We start from the raw sequence: 15,508 nt of genomic DNA, 5'->3' as shown, positions 1-15,508 counted from the left end.
TCATTGTAGAATAAAAATGTAGATGTTATTAAATTATAGAATATTTGGAATCCTAAATTATTTTAAGTTAAAATAAATTTTTGATTTCTGAATTTTTCAATAAAAGCGAAGAATTTCACTCTATATATTCTATTTTCATATTCTCTACACTTTTCGATATTTTGATATATATAATCCTCATATATATTTTCATTTCAACTTCTAAGACCCATGATCCCCTGCCTTTTGCGCATCAATCCTTTAATCCTCCATCTCTAGAATCGCGCGAGCGGTTCTCGTTTTTTCAACTGCAGAGCAATCTAACGTATCTTCTGTCGCGAGCAAATATACGAGACAGTCGTGGGCGATAGTTTAAAGCGAAAGTGTATCGGAGTCACGTGTACCCCCGCGGGGTGAGTGCGTTTGCGCTTCCATTTTTACGGCGCTCATCCCGTTCCGGGGTCGCACCCCCTCGAGCACGCACTCCTAAATAACGTCGGGTCGTCGCGCCACGTCCGATCACGTCCTGACTGTCAACGCGAGGGCAAAGGGGATTAGTGTTTCAATTATTTGCACAATAAGGAGCGTGACCAGACGGCGCGCGTCAGGACCGGCGCTACATCGAGTGGCCGAGTCGCGTGACCATATTTATTCGCCGTCGAATCCCCGGCGGTTGCTCCTTTGAACGCGCCATTCCTCTTTCAAATCGAGCACACGCCGCATCGGTAATCCGACCGTGTAGCGGTAAGACCTTCCGCTAACTTACCGGCTCCTACCTGCCTCGGGTGACAGTTACCTGGTTCCATCTACACGTTTGGATAGCGTTAGAGCAGTGATCGATCGGAAAAATATCGTATAAATTTTTTTTAAATATATTTTTGGACAAAAATTATTTTATAAAAGATTTAAAAGCTACATGAAAAGTTACATGTATTTTAGAAAGTTATATATGTATTTTACAAATATATTTTTATGTTATTATTACCCTTTTGCATTTATAAGTATTATAGTTTATTTTCATTTTTATAAACATTTCCTATCAAAATAATTCTAAAAAATTTTGAATAACAAAAAAATTTATAATAAGAAAAGATAGGCTGAATTTGTTAAATATTTTAGCGTAATCTCAGACTAATTTAAGATTTATTCAAGTGGAACATCGGATTAATCGAACCGGATGTCGATCGATTCAAATCAATTCAATTCATTTTAATGGAAATATTCGGTGAAATTTTGTTGTACGTATAAATTATCGCTGTAGACAAATTATGATTGATTTACCAAAGCAGATGCCACCGCACACGCGTGGTATAATTTGCATATATTTCATCCAATTAATACGCGTCAGTGAACAGATCGATTTCGAGATGCTTTCTCATTCGACATATGTTGTCCGATGATTACCATTATTCATGAAATTGTTCGGCCTCGAAAACACGTAGGAAAATTTCCAAGACCTTTGTAAGTTTTATTAGACACTAATTCAATATAATAATGTTATAAAAAAACAGTAAGAAGCCTTATCTTTTAAATAAATAAACTTAATCATACGCGAAAAATAGAAGTATATACAGGTGTAATTAAATACCGACTACTAATCACATAGCATTATTCCTTGTAAAAAAACTGAATCGAAAAGTCCTGAACTATTTTTTTCTACAGTGCTAAATAATGCGATCATCATTGCAGTAATTTTTGCTTCATTAAGCATTGTAGACAAAAATAGTTCTTAAATAGCACTCACTAATCATATAGCACTACTCTTTATAAAAAATTGAATCGAAAAGTATTGCACCATTTTTCTCTACAGTGGTCAATATAAAGCAGTAATTACTGCAGTAATGATTGTTTTATTTAGCACTGTAGAAAAAAATCGTTTAAGACTTTTCGACTAAGGTTTTTTTTACAAGGAATAATATTATGTAATTAATAGTCAGTACTTAAGTTACATCCGACATATGTTTATATGTTAATAACTGAGTAATAGATAACTAATTGCAAATGCAATTAAGTAAAATTTCTTACATGCTTTTTATAAAGTGTCAGCTTTTTTCACGAAATCCAGAATATTCTTCAAAAACAAAACAAAAATGTTGATTATGATTCCGACATCGTTGTTCGCCGGGCTAGATCGTTGATAGCGATCGTCGAGTTATCGAGACGCGGACGAAGGTACCTGGTGGAGAAAATTGCCTGGCCTCCAAGGACGTTCATTACTCCCCAAACCGCACGAGTACCTCACGAGCACCTCCTGTCTGGCGCCACGATAATGAATAACCGGTCAATGTCGCCGCACGCGAGTATTTGGACTCCTGAACGCCTCTTCGATCGCCACGGGCAGAATTTAATAATTACGGCGGAATTAAGATCGGCTTAGAGATGTTTGTACAGCACACGTAAAAACGCAGAGGAGATCGCATCTTGATGGCCGTCAAGTTTATAAGTATTTCTGACACAACGAAATCCGTATAAACACGATTCAATCTTTAACAGAGCCGTCTTGCATCGATAAACGTTAAAATATCCAAACATAAAATACGAAGCTTCTATTTACTCAACATTATTCAACTCAACTCATTCTCAAAGAGTTTACAAATTTAAAATTTTCATAGGGCAAGTTCTTTTTTTTATTATAGAAGTGTCAAAATTTCTGATATCTGACATATATAATGCCTCTTGCTTTTAAGGTTTTAATATCCAGAATTATAATTAGATTAAAAAAATCAATAATTATTGACGGTCTTCCTAATTTATGATAATTAAAATTCTGTATAATCTATAAAACGTTGTAGATAAAATGATCTCCTTTCATTACAAAGAGTCCAGCACTCCAAGAGTCTTGCAATAAAAGTTGCTGCTGATGAAACATTGAACTGTCAATATTTCTTCAATGGAAGCATCCCGGCAGGACGCTGTTATTAATGTCGCCCCGCCCTCTGATCCAGCACCGACATTGATCACAGTGAAATTATCGCGTGATTTATACGAGTATTATTAGTGCGATTATTAGGTCGCAAGAAAGAGGATTATGTGAGGTATTCACAAAGGGAGAAAACCCTCGTTTACCATTTTTTTTTCTCTGTGCATGTTCGGTAGCACAAGATTTCGATCTCCAAGATCAATTTAATCGAAAGTTTCCATGTTTAAACAGCTGCTTACTTAATTGCTATAATCTCTAACTTGCAGCAAACGCTCGTATCAAAACATGCATTATCCTCTCTTTGATAGCACTAAAGTCTTAAGTGGCTCCATTATGTGCAAACGTGAAAATTTCAACGACGGTCGTGATCCGAATAATCCTTTCCTTTTTATTCGCTACAAGTCATGCAGAGAGGGAGTTATGGTTGTTACGCACGCAACTAAAAGTTTCTGAAAGGTTCAACTTCATTTTTAATACGTACTTAATTTCTCGGCAGCACTGACTTCTTAATCAATTAACGTATAACGCTGATGATGGACCTATTTGCGTTCGAAATCGGTAAAAATAGTTATCAGATGCGTCACGATGTTCATTTGTTTATTTTCAAACCATTAATAAAAACGTAAAATAAAAAAAAGTTTCAGCATCGGTAATTAAAGAGATGCCAAAGTGCTTGATAGCAAATTTTCTCGATTGAAAAAGTCGCGATTGTCTCGCCGCGAGCATGAATACGATTCGTACTTCGTATTCCGTCGTAATCCGACGTATACATTTATGTACATCCTCAGGGCTATGAAGCTAACTAGGGCTTTCGTGTATTCCGTGAAAACCATTTATGTACGGTAAATGTACATAAACGGGCGCCGAGAACCTCGTCTTAAGTTCGTACATGTATCTGCGATCAATGACCCCCTATTTTCGCTGATCACATTCATCAATGCGTGCATTATTGATTTACCTTCCCGGTAGCAACAGAACCATAAATCATCCTTTACGCTGGTAAATAACAGGATCTTCGATCAAAATTTTTTCGTCGAAATGGTGCATACTTAGCTTTATATTATTAAAACATTCGACTACCGAAGTTTTTTGTACGGATATAAATTAGTAAAGTATGTAGGTTGTTCACAAAAAAGCATTCAGCATTTGTAGATATAATATCTTGTGAGTAAAAAAAGCCTTAGTAAACATAGGTCGAACTGTTTCAATAATCTGTACAAATTAAATACGCACAAATTAAATGTAAATTAAATAAATAGCATAAATTAGAATATAGAATATTTAAGATTTATAGCATAAATAGCATAAATTGGAATATAGAATTTTAAGATTTATATAATAATGTAACAAATTCTTATATTTCAATTTTCTACAAAGATCTTTTAGAACAATTCATTTTAGTGCTCCACAGCCCAAAAAATGGAACATTGAAAAAGAATTACGAAAGATATAATAAAACTAACATGTTTAGGAATAATTCGATATAAATTCATAAATTCGCTGATGAATTTTGCTCAGGTCGTAATAATCAGGGATACTTTCTTTATGGCAATGGATTTATTACAAAGTTGCTGTTGAAAAATGGCGGTGGCTTGCACACACAGCATTACATAGTATTTCTATAGTAAATATTATCTAGGATGCATGTCTTATACAAGAGAGGATTTTCTTAAAGATACCGTCTGTAATATATTGAAACGCTTTAGAAATGTACATACGGGAGAGTAAGGTAGAATATAATCGAGACCTTTACAGTCTACAAACGTGAGCAATACGCGAGATATGCCCGCATACAAGCTGCCCAGAAATTAACGTCGCTGCTTTCAATTACGTGTGTTTCTATCTTTTCCGTCGACGAACTCGAAATTTACCTTCCCGTAAACGCTCGGCTCATCGGAGAAGCGAAGACGATTTCGGAACACCCCGTATACATGTTTCTCGCGAGTTTCGCGGAAATGTTACTCGCGCTTAGAGTATGAGTGTGCTCGCTCGATATTGCGTGGCGAGAGGAACTATCTCAAAGGACTGAGGTAATGTGAGAGAACGAGCTACAGTTGTAATCGCTAAATAATACAATCGACGTTACGGAGGAGAAAAAGAACGAGCTTTCCCGCTGATGATGAGATACTTCCTTTGTCAGCCTTAAGATCTAGGGAACTTACGGAGCTAGGATACGCGCGCGGAGACGCTGCCGCGACAAGTCGGTCCCGTCCATCGCAGCTGCGGGGCCCCGCCGGCTAATTTAGGGAACCGTCGATCGAGGGCCCTGGCAGTTGCAACTTCCATCATCTACCTCTTCATCGCAGAAGCGTGACCGCGATAAAAGCGCACGAAGGGGACTCTCAGTCAATGATTTCGGAGGCTGTCAAACGTTGGAACATTCGGACGCGGTCGATTCATCCGCTAACAATAGATATTTCGACATATCTCGTGATAGAGTATCTTATTTAAGCGCTATATTTGTTTTATTTTTTACATTTTTATTAAATGCCTTGAAGTACAGGACATTTAAATAATCTGGATCTAAACATTTCTTGTATGCGTTAAAAGCGATGAGAAAAAATTCCGACCGTTCTAGCGTTAACCGCGGCACAACAGCAAATAATTTGTTAAGTTCCCTTCGGCGATTAAATTAATCGCTGATCAATGCAGATCTCTTGACACGGTGACAACGTATCTCTTCAATATACAAGAAAAGACATTCTTTCGTGTCACGCGAGATCGCATCGTATCAATCGATCGACGATCTCTGATGTTTATTATACGAAAAAGTTTGAAAAGATCACCGGCAGGACATCGGATTATTTCTGTGTCCCGATGCGAGTCCTTCCGACGAAACGCATGCGTGTTGAAGCCAGCCAAAGTATTCGTTGCAGTCAAAATATTTGGAATCCGAGCCTTCGGCAGAGCGAGTGCGACTCGAGATTTCTTTCTTACCGGAGATCAAAGATCAGAGATCAGGGATCGAGGGTCCGTCGCGGGTACATCCTCGACGAGTGCACAAAGGTGGGATTCTCGTTATACGAGATATTCAGTTGCGAAGACACGTCTCGATATACGCACGTGCAGGGAATCGTTGCCGGTGTAAGCTTAAAAATCAATCTCCAGTCGCGCCGATATCGCATCGGGATTAGACAACAATTCTCTCTTCGACAATTTGTGCGTTCCGTCAGGCACGATTCCCATTTTAATTCCTATACTGCAGTTATGATAACGAAACGACGGTCATACGAATCTGTTATCGCGCCTGCAGGCAAATGTAAATACCACGTCGAACGTCGTGTGAAATTTGCAAACGAAAAATTACCAACGTCGTCGATATTAAACGTTAAAATTGAAAAAATCGTCCAAGCCGATGCGTGTCAAGCAGAGAAGCGCAAGCTTCTCGACGCACCGAAATCCTATCTCCAGTGGCCCGCGAGTAGCCGCGTTTCTCACTTGAATGTTTCTCGCGAATAGCTCGTAAGAAAAACGTTCGACAGCCACTTCGATCGGCTGCCACAATCGTCAAAGGCCATCGAGCAGCACCGCACACAAAAGTTCGTACTTTCGCCGCCCAAAGAGTAACTTTCATCTGTCAAGCGTTTCGCAATGACTGTGAGCATTCGAGATTCGACTTTCGTGCGTCGGTCCCGGTCGACCTTTCGGGTTCCCGCTGGTCGGCGGCAGATTGTCTTCGGTCGAACGGTCGAACTCTTCCTTAGATCCTAAAATCGTTGTCCTTAAAATTAATTGTTGAGGCAGTTGAGTTGGCAAGAGCAAAAGAATCAGTCGTGTTCGTCTCTCGTCGACGACATCGCCGAAGGCACCTCGAGGGAGTCCGCAACTCGCGCCGACAACTCGCCGTCGTCGTCGTCGTCATCATCGCGGGATCGAGTCTTCCTGAAGAAAGAAACAATGGTTTCCGTAACCCATCATTAGCTGACATTGAATGGGTCTAGACTAGAACCCCATTGTCTACAGGACGATTGCAAGACGGACGATATCGCGTGGATCGTTGCAATTACAGCCAGATCGAATTATTCTTGATTTTTGAAACACAGCACGGATTATACGTGAGGAAATCGGTCCAGCGGCGTTGCGTGATCCTCTCCCGAGGTATCGGCGACGACTCGTCGATTCGTCTCTTTCTCTCTCTCTCTCTTCCTTTCACTTTCTTCCCGTTTATCCACGGGCGCTCACAACGCGAGGAACTTCATCAGGGCGTCGTAGATGAGCTGGGGATTGATGGTGCCGTCGGCGGTGTATCTGACGCCGCGCAGCGAGCCGTCGTCGTGGCTCACGACGCCGTACTCGCCTACGATGAAGCCGTCCGGCGTTCTCTCCTCGACCCGGTACTTCCGGTAATTCCTGCCCTCCACCACGTAGCCGACCTTGTGACCGTCCTCGCCGGACGCACCCGGGGTCTCCTCGGTGACGACCAATTGCGGCCCGTGGACGTTGCCGTTGCTGCCGACGCTGACCGACTCGTCGATCTCGTAGTTCTGCTCGTCGGGCTCGCCGTTCTCCTGCTGACGGTCCACCGGCTGACCCTCGGAGTCGTACACCTTGCTGGGCTCGCCGTACACCTTGGCCGGCTGCGAGTAAATCTTGGCCGGTTCCGAGTAGATCTTGGCCGGCTCCGAGTAGATCTTGGACGGCTCGGAGTAGATCTTCTCCGGCTCGCCGTAGACTTTGGCCGGCTCGCCGTAGACCTTCGCGGGCTCGCTGTAGACCTTGGCTGGCTCGCTGTAGACCTTAGCTGGCTCGCTGTACACCTTAGCCGGCTCTCCGTACACACGCTCGGGCTCGCCGTACACCTTGGCCGGCTCGCCGTACACCTTGGCCGGCTCGTTGTAGGTCCGCGGCGATTTGTACGCCTTCGACGACTGGCCGTAAGCCTTCGGGCCCGACCGGTTGTAGAGCGACGTGTCGTAGTGACGGCCCATCTTGCGCCCTTGAAGCCGATCCGTCGATATCTCCGGCACTTCCTCGTTCAACTCCCGCCGTTCCGAGTTCTCCACGGGCAGCTCGTAATTCTCCTCCGTCGGCAGGGTGATCGCGTCGACGTCGATGATCCGCGCGGCCTCGTTGGCCTCCTCGTCCTGGTGACTCTTCGCGGGGACGTGAACTCGCGGGGTCATGGTCACGCGGCTGCGCCAACTCGTTCTCGGCAAGTCCTCGTCCACGGAGAACTCGCTTCTGTTCGACTCCGAGACGATGTTGCTGAGTTCCTCGGTGACGAATCGACCCGGCGGCGGCGGCGTCGCCGTCGTCATCGTAGTCGTCGTGGTCGTCGTCGTCGTAGTCGTGGACGACGGCGGCGTCGGCGGTCTGCTGGTACCCCTCGCCGTGCTTCTAGTTGACTCCCTGATGGGCTCTCTAGTAATTTCTCTATTCGCCGCAGATTCTAAACTCGGTGGTCGCGTAACCACTGCGGCGTCCGCGCTGTCGTAATGCTCGACGCGCACTTTGTACGGCGTGGCCTCAACCGTGGACGTGACGCTGACGCCAATCACCTTCTGCCGGCTGACACCTCTGCCGACGGCGGCGGATCCGTTGGTCCCGTTCGACCTCGAGATCGTTCGATCCTGGTGGGCCAACGTCGGCGCGCTCGTCATCGTCGTCGTAGCCGCGCTCGAGGGCGTCAGTCGCGTCGAGCTTATGCCGCCCGGCGTGCTCAGATCGTCGATCAACGACGCCAGATTCTGCTGCCGGTTCTCCAGCGTTTTTTGATTTATGGGATAGAAACGGACGACCTCCTCGCGGCCGCTCGTCTGCGGCCGCGACACCGAGATCGGCCGGCCGCCGCTCGCCGGGTTCGTCCGAGATATTCGGTAGATCGACGATGCCTCGTGCTGATGCGACTCGGCGGTCGCGCTATCGCTCGCTGCCACAGCTTGGTGACCGCCACGCGGTCGGAAGCCCCGGCGTCGTGGCGGCGGCGTCGCCATAGCGCCGTTTATGAAGACCGAGAGGAATTCCGTACCGGCAAGAATATCGCCCTTCTTCGCCGGAGCGCCGCGCGCCTCCTCCCAGACTAGTGCCGCCTGAAGCAGTACCTGAAAAACCACACGATTGCTAAGTATTGCAATTTCGATTGTCTCAGAAAGGTATTTATTTCATAATAAAATTTCATAAATAAAAAATCAATTCCCAATTTGTCTCTTACAATTAGAATTAATAATGTGACTAATTGTAAGGATTGAATAGGTACACATTAAAACAGGACATATATTTGTGAAAAAAATTGTATTTATATCAAAATTATCAAAACTGAACGCGTAAACTAAACGTTTGATGTTTTCCACTCTCTTTATTACGCGATCGCTCCCCTCGCAGCATAATTGAACCTTAATATAAATTTTGTTTGGAATGAATAAATAAAAGCACGCAAATGAAGCTGTATCGTCGTCCGAATTACCGTAATATCCAACGTGAAGAGCCCGGGGTGTAACATTTACAGGATATAACATTTTAATCGCGCATCTTTTCTGACGTCGTTAAACGCACGCGGAACCGGCGGACAAGCTCGCGAATGTCTTAGTTGATCCCTCCGCCTCCCTCCCGAGAGATGAGAAGAAAAACGCGAACAACGGCGCGATCGTGTCGAATCCATGCCGAGAGACGATAAACCGCTTTTATGCGTCCCCGCGTTTTGCACGAAGGACGCAGGCAGGTGTGCATCCGCGCGATTTATAAATTGCCCGACGTGGTCGCTCGTAAAGTCCTCCAACGACAGCCGCTCGCGATGAAAATCTCGTATATTTTTACGGCGGACCCGTCGCGGACACGTCTCGACTTCGTGGCGCATTACTTCCTGTATAACTCTTCGAATCTCTGAATCTCTCGAAATTTTTTTTTTGCAGCTATACGAGAATGTAACTCGACTGCGTGGAGAATGGAACAAGGAGATTCGTTTTGCGTCCAACACATTTGAGAGGCTAAAATTAATAAAATCTCACAATCTTTTCTTATGACAAAAATAAATTCGAGAGTGCCTTCTACGTTATTTTAAAATGCTTATAAGCGTCGGTTTATTAAGAATTGAAGATCAATTGTGATCTCGCTATTTCAGTTTCAGCTAATGATGATTGCGTCGCAAGTCTGACATTGATTCGGCGTGCAGTTTAAATAGCTGAATAATGGATTTAAAAATTAGAATTTATATAGAATTTTCAACGTAGAAGGCGCTCTCGAATTTATTTGTGTTATTCATACACGCGGTCTAGTTCAAATTATTATTGTCTTTTATTATGACTTTACAATGCTAAATCAGGTTATTTATTTATTTCGATCTAGATTGTACATATAATTAATTCTTTAAAGCGACCTTGGAGGAAATCCCTATTATTTTATATAAAATTATTTATATTATTTATATAAAATTATTTTATATAAATGCATTTTATGTGCGCGCAACAAAATGACAACATGACTCTTCTAAGTCTTAATCTCAATAATAGACTAATTATAACGCATTGTACGTTCTCTTACTATTTATTATCATATATGACACGTTCCGTGACTTTCAATTCCGAGCATGAATTACGCGTTGCCCAGAGGACGCGGATAATTACCGTCCGTTCCGATTTTTAGTCGCTAGTTATCGATCGCGTTCTTAATCGATTTCCTCTCACTGTTCTCGCGCCGTGGGTTCTATACACCTATGTAATGTAATATAATAGTAGCCGCACGTATAATAAGATACGTGGCTACTACTGCGAGTGTAATATAAGGTACCTGCGTGCTCGAATTCTTTGTAAACGCGACCTTGACGAGTCGCGCGGGGCAAGGAGCCGCGCACAACGTCGCGAATACGATATTTATGCGGGAGCGAACGGTCTATCGGGATCCTCGCTCCCCGTGAAGATCCCGGGGCGCGGTACAGGCGAGATTATCGCCCAAACATAGAAATCCTAAGTCTAATAATGCCGGGACCATTACGCGCCCGGGACTCGCATTTGCAAACAATGGCGAGCCGTTGCATCGACACGACGATCGACGGAAGGGAAGCGGAATCGTCGCGCGAGGTCTCCGTATAGGTGGGAAACCACGCGGAAGAAAACAAGTATCGACGTTTACGCGGAGCGCGAGAATTCAGATAACAATCACCCAGAGGAGGGGGGAAAAAAACATCTCTTCGTTATCTGGTTTATTTGTGCAGTCCTCCGCGTCAGAGTTCAGGAATTTCGTGACTATTTAATGCGAACCTTGAAGCAATTTTATAAACCATTCTTTTTTGTGCCGTCAATGGTATCCACATTTGAAATACTTGTATACGCAGGGACAATCATCTACATTCGTATGCATTATGATTACAGTGATCATCGTGGAGGCTGTACGTGACTTCGGTCGTGCGAACTTGAGCGATGGGTTTCACGCCAGGTCTCGGGTGCGAAAACAATGTTGACGCACCGAGAGAAAAGTGTTTGGTATTTGCAACTATAATTGCGCGGTAAAATAAATTATGGTTAGGAGTCCCATTTTCAGAGCTATTACTATATTTTAGTAATATAATTTTAGTAATAATAATTCTATTTATTATAGTTCTACGAAACAAATATATATAAAAATATATACATTATGGTAATTGCAACCATTTTTTTCTCTAATCAGTGCGTTCGTGACGTTCCAGAGATTAATCGTCTGTTAAAAAATGCGATCGGAAAAATCGATTTTCGAATCCGCCGAGATAAGGCACGCTCGAGAAGATTGGGAAAAAAATCCGGAGAATCGACGCGCGGAAGGACATTCCTCGGGTGCCGCGAGAAACGAGGGAGCGATCGTAATGAGCCGTTCGACACTGCGAGCGTTTTAAGCATTCGACGGCCATCCCAGCGGCAATTAGGCGTGCGTGCTTCTCACGTGCCGGGGAATCCGCGGCCGCGAGATAGCGGCCACCGCTGATGCGCGCGCGAACATAAACGCTTAATTTATCTCTTATTACGCGATTGCCCGGCGACATGCACGGGAGAAAGGGCGCACAGAGAGTTGCCATGGGCGCCGCAAGAGACATGCGAGAAGATGCACTGCTTTACATTCACAGGCTGGAGGCGGGAGAGAGAATTTGTTTGTGAAAAGTATCTGCAATAAAGATTTTATCAAACATTTCTTTTTAAATATTAAAAATAAATATTATAGCAAGTGAGTAAGGTGCAGTGGATATAAAAATTGTGCGATAAGCAATTACAGAAGATTAATAAAATATACATAAAAATACAAAGGAACATAAAATATATGAAAAAATCTATATATGATAAGTATGTTGCAGCAATAAAGTATATACTTGAAAACGAGCAAGAATATATTAAAGTTTGAAACATATCTTGAGAAATCCTGACGACGCCCATGGATCTCTCTTTACCCTGATGACGTTTCACGGGTCGAGATAAGAGATGCAGACGTGTTTTGGAAAACTTAAGAACGCCGGGAATTATTTTAATTCACGTCGGAGCAAATTAGCGAAAATGGTTTCACGAACATGCTATATAATTTCGATTAGCTATCAATGCACTCTACCGACAAAGTACATGTGTCTCGCGAGGCGCGTTTAACGGTGTTATTACCGCGATACCGTATAGACGCGATGGCTGTACATGAAAAAAACGACACGGGAGGAAAAAAAAATTCTTTTTTTTTCTCGTTGAACGCGAGGTTCCTTATGCGGGCGCTGCACGGCGGTGATATAAAAACCTGCGCGAATTTTAAAGATCGCGAATATAAAAGTGTCCGGACCTCCCGAGTTTGATTTTATTGCCGGGCTCTTGCTGTTGCGTTACAGCGCATCGTGTTTCGTGTTGCAGCACGCCGCGCTGGATTTTTGCGACGCCGAGAAGGTCGCTGCCGTCCTTGCCGCGACCCGAGTGACGGTTCGCCTGGCAGAATGGTTAAGATTAAGCGCACCGCGTCGTGCGATTGTCCAAGGACTCCACAGTTATTTCATTTTATTATCTGATTTCTAAGAATCATTTTAATTCACAGCTTAATCCCCCCAAAAATGACATGATTAAAGAACAAGTCAAAGGTATAATTAACGATTTTTGCGGTATATATAATGTAAGATTTTATATGAATCGTATAAATGTGGCGATCGATGGCGCGACAGGCTACGCGTCGGCTTTTTGTGCCAAAGATCCAGGTTCAAACACAGTTCCACTCAGAACAATAATACAACTCTATCGGTTTTAACCGATTAGAAGCGATCGCCACCTTTCGGAAGGCAAAGCCGATAGTATAACACTGGGAAATCTCTTCTAGGCCATTCTTCGGAACTGGCGTACTGTAGGTCTCGGATATGTCTGCAGATATATGTATAAGAAGAGATCGTCTACACGCATAACAAGCGTTATGGTGCGCGAAGAAATCGCAAGAAATCGATCTGCAGGAAATTCGAATATGAAAAAACTAGCACACCAATCGAAGAAATCAATCTGCAGGAAATAAAAAAAAATAGTTAGCATCTATTATTATTGTAGGAAAGTTATACTGACAATAATCTTTCGAAAATTTCTCTTATCGAAATATAAGGCTGCCCTTTAATTTAACGTTCCAAAGCACAATATTCTTGTTAAACAAAGACAACGCTTTGAAAGCGTTAAATTAAACTGCAGCTTTATCTTTCGATAAGAAAATCTTCGTAATATTATTGTCAGTACTTTCCTACAATAATAATAGATTCTACCTATTTTTTTTATTTCCTGCAGATTGATTTCTTCGATTATAAGAATGATTCTATTTTTATACATGGACCCATGCAGACAGAATGTGCATGAAGCCACCGCTGATCGTGTCGCGTTTCTCGCCACAGGAGAAACGAAGCTGATGCAGGCGCAAGGGTGGGGTACAGTGTAGGTGACAGGAGAAGGGTGGCAAGGAGGGACCTGCGGCGTGGGTGTATACGTAGCTACTTTACGATACATGCGGCGCGACGCATTTATTTTCGCCCGACTCCGTCGTCGACACTTTTCACTTAAAAACGCCGAATTTTAATATTGCTAACATAGAGTCGCGTAACGAGTAGTGACAGCATTTCGGGTGGGAGGGAGGACACGATAAAAACCAAATGTTCATTCCGTCAAACCAAGACCAGATTCGATGTTCAGAACGTTACCATATACGTTTCTTTTTTTTGTGTGAGTTATTTTATTAACGACGCTGTTTCGACAATTATTTCGATAGCGATTTAACGCGCATTTGCAGAACTTTATCCTCGCTTTTATTTCTTATCGTCTCCCCGCGATTGCGAAACGGAAGGTAAAGAGAAGGAGGAGAGGAAGAGGCGGAGGAGGACTAAGAGTTACTCTGACTAAAGAGGCCGAGATCCGCAAACCGGTATACCACCAGTACCATACTCTTACATCGACGGATAGAAAAAATGCGCCCGTATGTCTCAAGAATAGACGCGCGTTTCGAGAATAGAACATGTGTTAAGTAAAATTGTGTCGCGAATATTAAACACTAAGATTTTTTTGAATATTATATACTTACATATTTGATACTATACGAAGAGTTAAATCTTGCGTTTTCCATTAAAATACCTTCTAAGTTAAAACTGCTAAAACTATCATCTTATAATTAAAATAATCAGAATATCCTCATGTGTTACATATCAATTCGTTTAATAATTTTCTATACATGTATACAACACACAAGAATGCCTGTAAACAGTTTATATGACTAGAGTAACTGTCCCTATTAGTGTGCCCTGTACCTATTAGTGTGCTTTTATATTTAATTAAGTCATGAAAATAAACTGATACAAATATATAGACAAAGTTTTTTTTTTAATAAAGTTAATACTTTAGCTTAATAAAAAAAAATACTTTGTCTATATATTTGTACCATTTTATTTTTATGACTTATTTAAACATAAAAGCACACTAATAGGGACAGTTACCCTATATGAGACACCCGAAAATTCTCCTCGTCAGATTTCAATTTTCTTGAAGCGATACACACAAACATACATATTTGTTTCGACAAAAAGAAAAAGTTCCGACCCGTGGGCGACGTCGCGGTCGCTCGGCCGCTACGGTTAATTCTTTACGGGAAATTAATACTCGTGGGGCCCCTCGGGATGATTATCGACGCCAAACAACGCGGACGTGAGAATTCGATGTTTACCCGATACTTTGTATCGGTATTAATCATACTGTCCTCGGCTCTCATAAATCGGCGCGCGCCTGTATTAACATACATATTGTAAATACACATAGAATTAATATCGGCCGTTTTGTTAAAGGCGGCTGCATGGGCACCGAGATGCTAAATGGCGCGCGCGCCGGGACTGGCCAGCCGGCGGAATAGAGAATGGTAGTTTCCTGTTGAAAGGAGAACACGTACTCCGTCGTGCGGACACCTCGGCGTGAGGTCACCGGCGTGACGGTGTCGAATCATTCCACGAGTACCTATATACGTATCTGCACGAGCGCGCACGCATTCACGCACGTTTTTCTTTTTTTTTTTTTTTTACGAGTGCACTCTCGTAACCGATGCATCCCACGCGACAGCGTCGTTCATTAAATGAAAGAGCGATCAACGTCGCTCGCGTTAATACGCGCGATGATTGATGACCTTTTAGCGCGGCTAAATTAGACACCGTCGCGCGGTGCGGCGCGCTTTCTCTCG

General features: G+C 43.0%; 1 protein-coding gene across 1 annotated transcript; it reads right to left on the bottom strand.

Moving 5' to 3' along the window:
• Positions 1 to 7,077: 7,077 nt before the first annotated feature.
• Positions 7,078 to 9,338, bottom strand: LOC105449482. Its single transcript, XM_011688739.1, has 2 exons — positions 9,303 to 9,338; positions 7,078 to 8,940 (listed from the first exon to the last, which is right to left on the bottom strand). Exons 1-2 carry the CDS (start codon positions 9,336 to 9,338, stop codon positions 7,078 to 7,080), a joined length of 1,899 nt encoding a protein of 632 aa, XP_011687041.1.
• Positions 9,339 to 15,508: the final 6,170 nt, after the last annotated feature.

The sequence above is a fragment of the Wasmannia auropunctata genome, unplaced genomic scaffold, assembly GCF_000956235.1.
Source record: "Wasmannia auropunctata unplaced genomic scaffold, wasmannia.A_1.0 LD336076.1, whole genome shotgun sequence".
NCBI lineage: Eukaryota > Metazoa > Arthropoda > Insecta > Hymenoptera > Formicidae > Wasmannia > Wasmannia auropunctata.
The sequence above is the reverse complement of the archived record's forward strand: the minus strand, read 5'-3'. Positions and strand labels throughout refer to the sequence as shown.

Excerpts from the sequence above, each read along its gene's own strand:
- LOC105449482 (XM_011688739.1), bottom strand. The coding sequence starts at position 9,338 with ATGTTACACCCCGGGCTCTTCACGTTGGATATTACG. Across the intron at positions 8,941-9,302 it reads TCTTCACGTTGGATATTACG|GTACTGCTTCAGGCGGCACT; the intron begins GTAATTCGGACG and ends GTGGTTTTTCAG.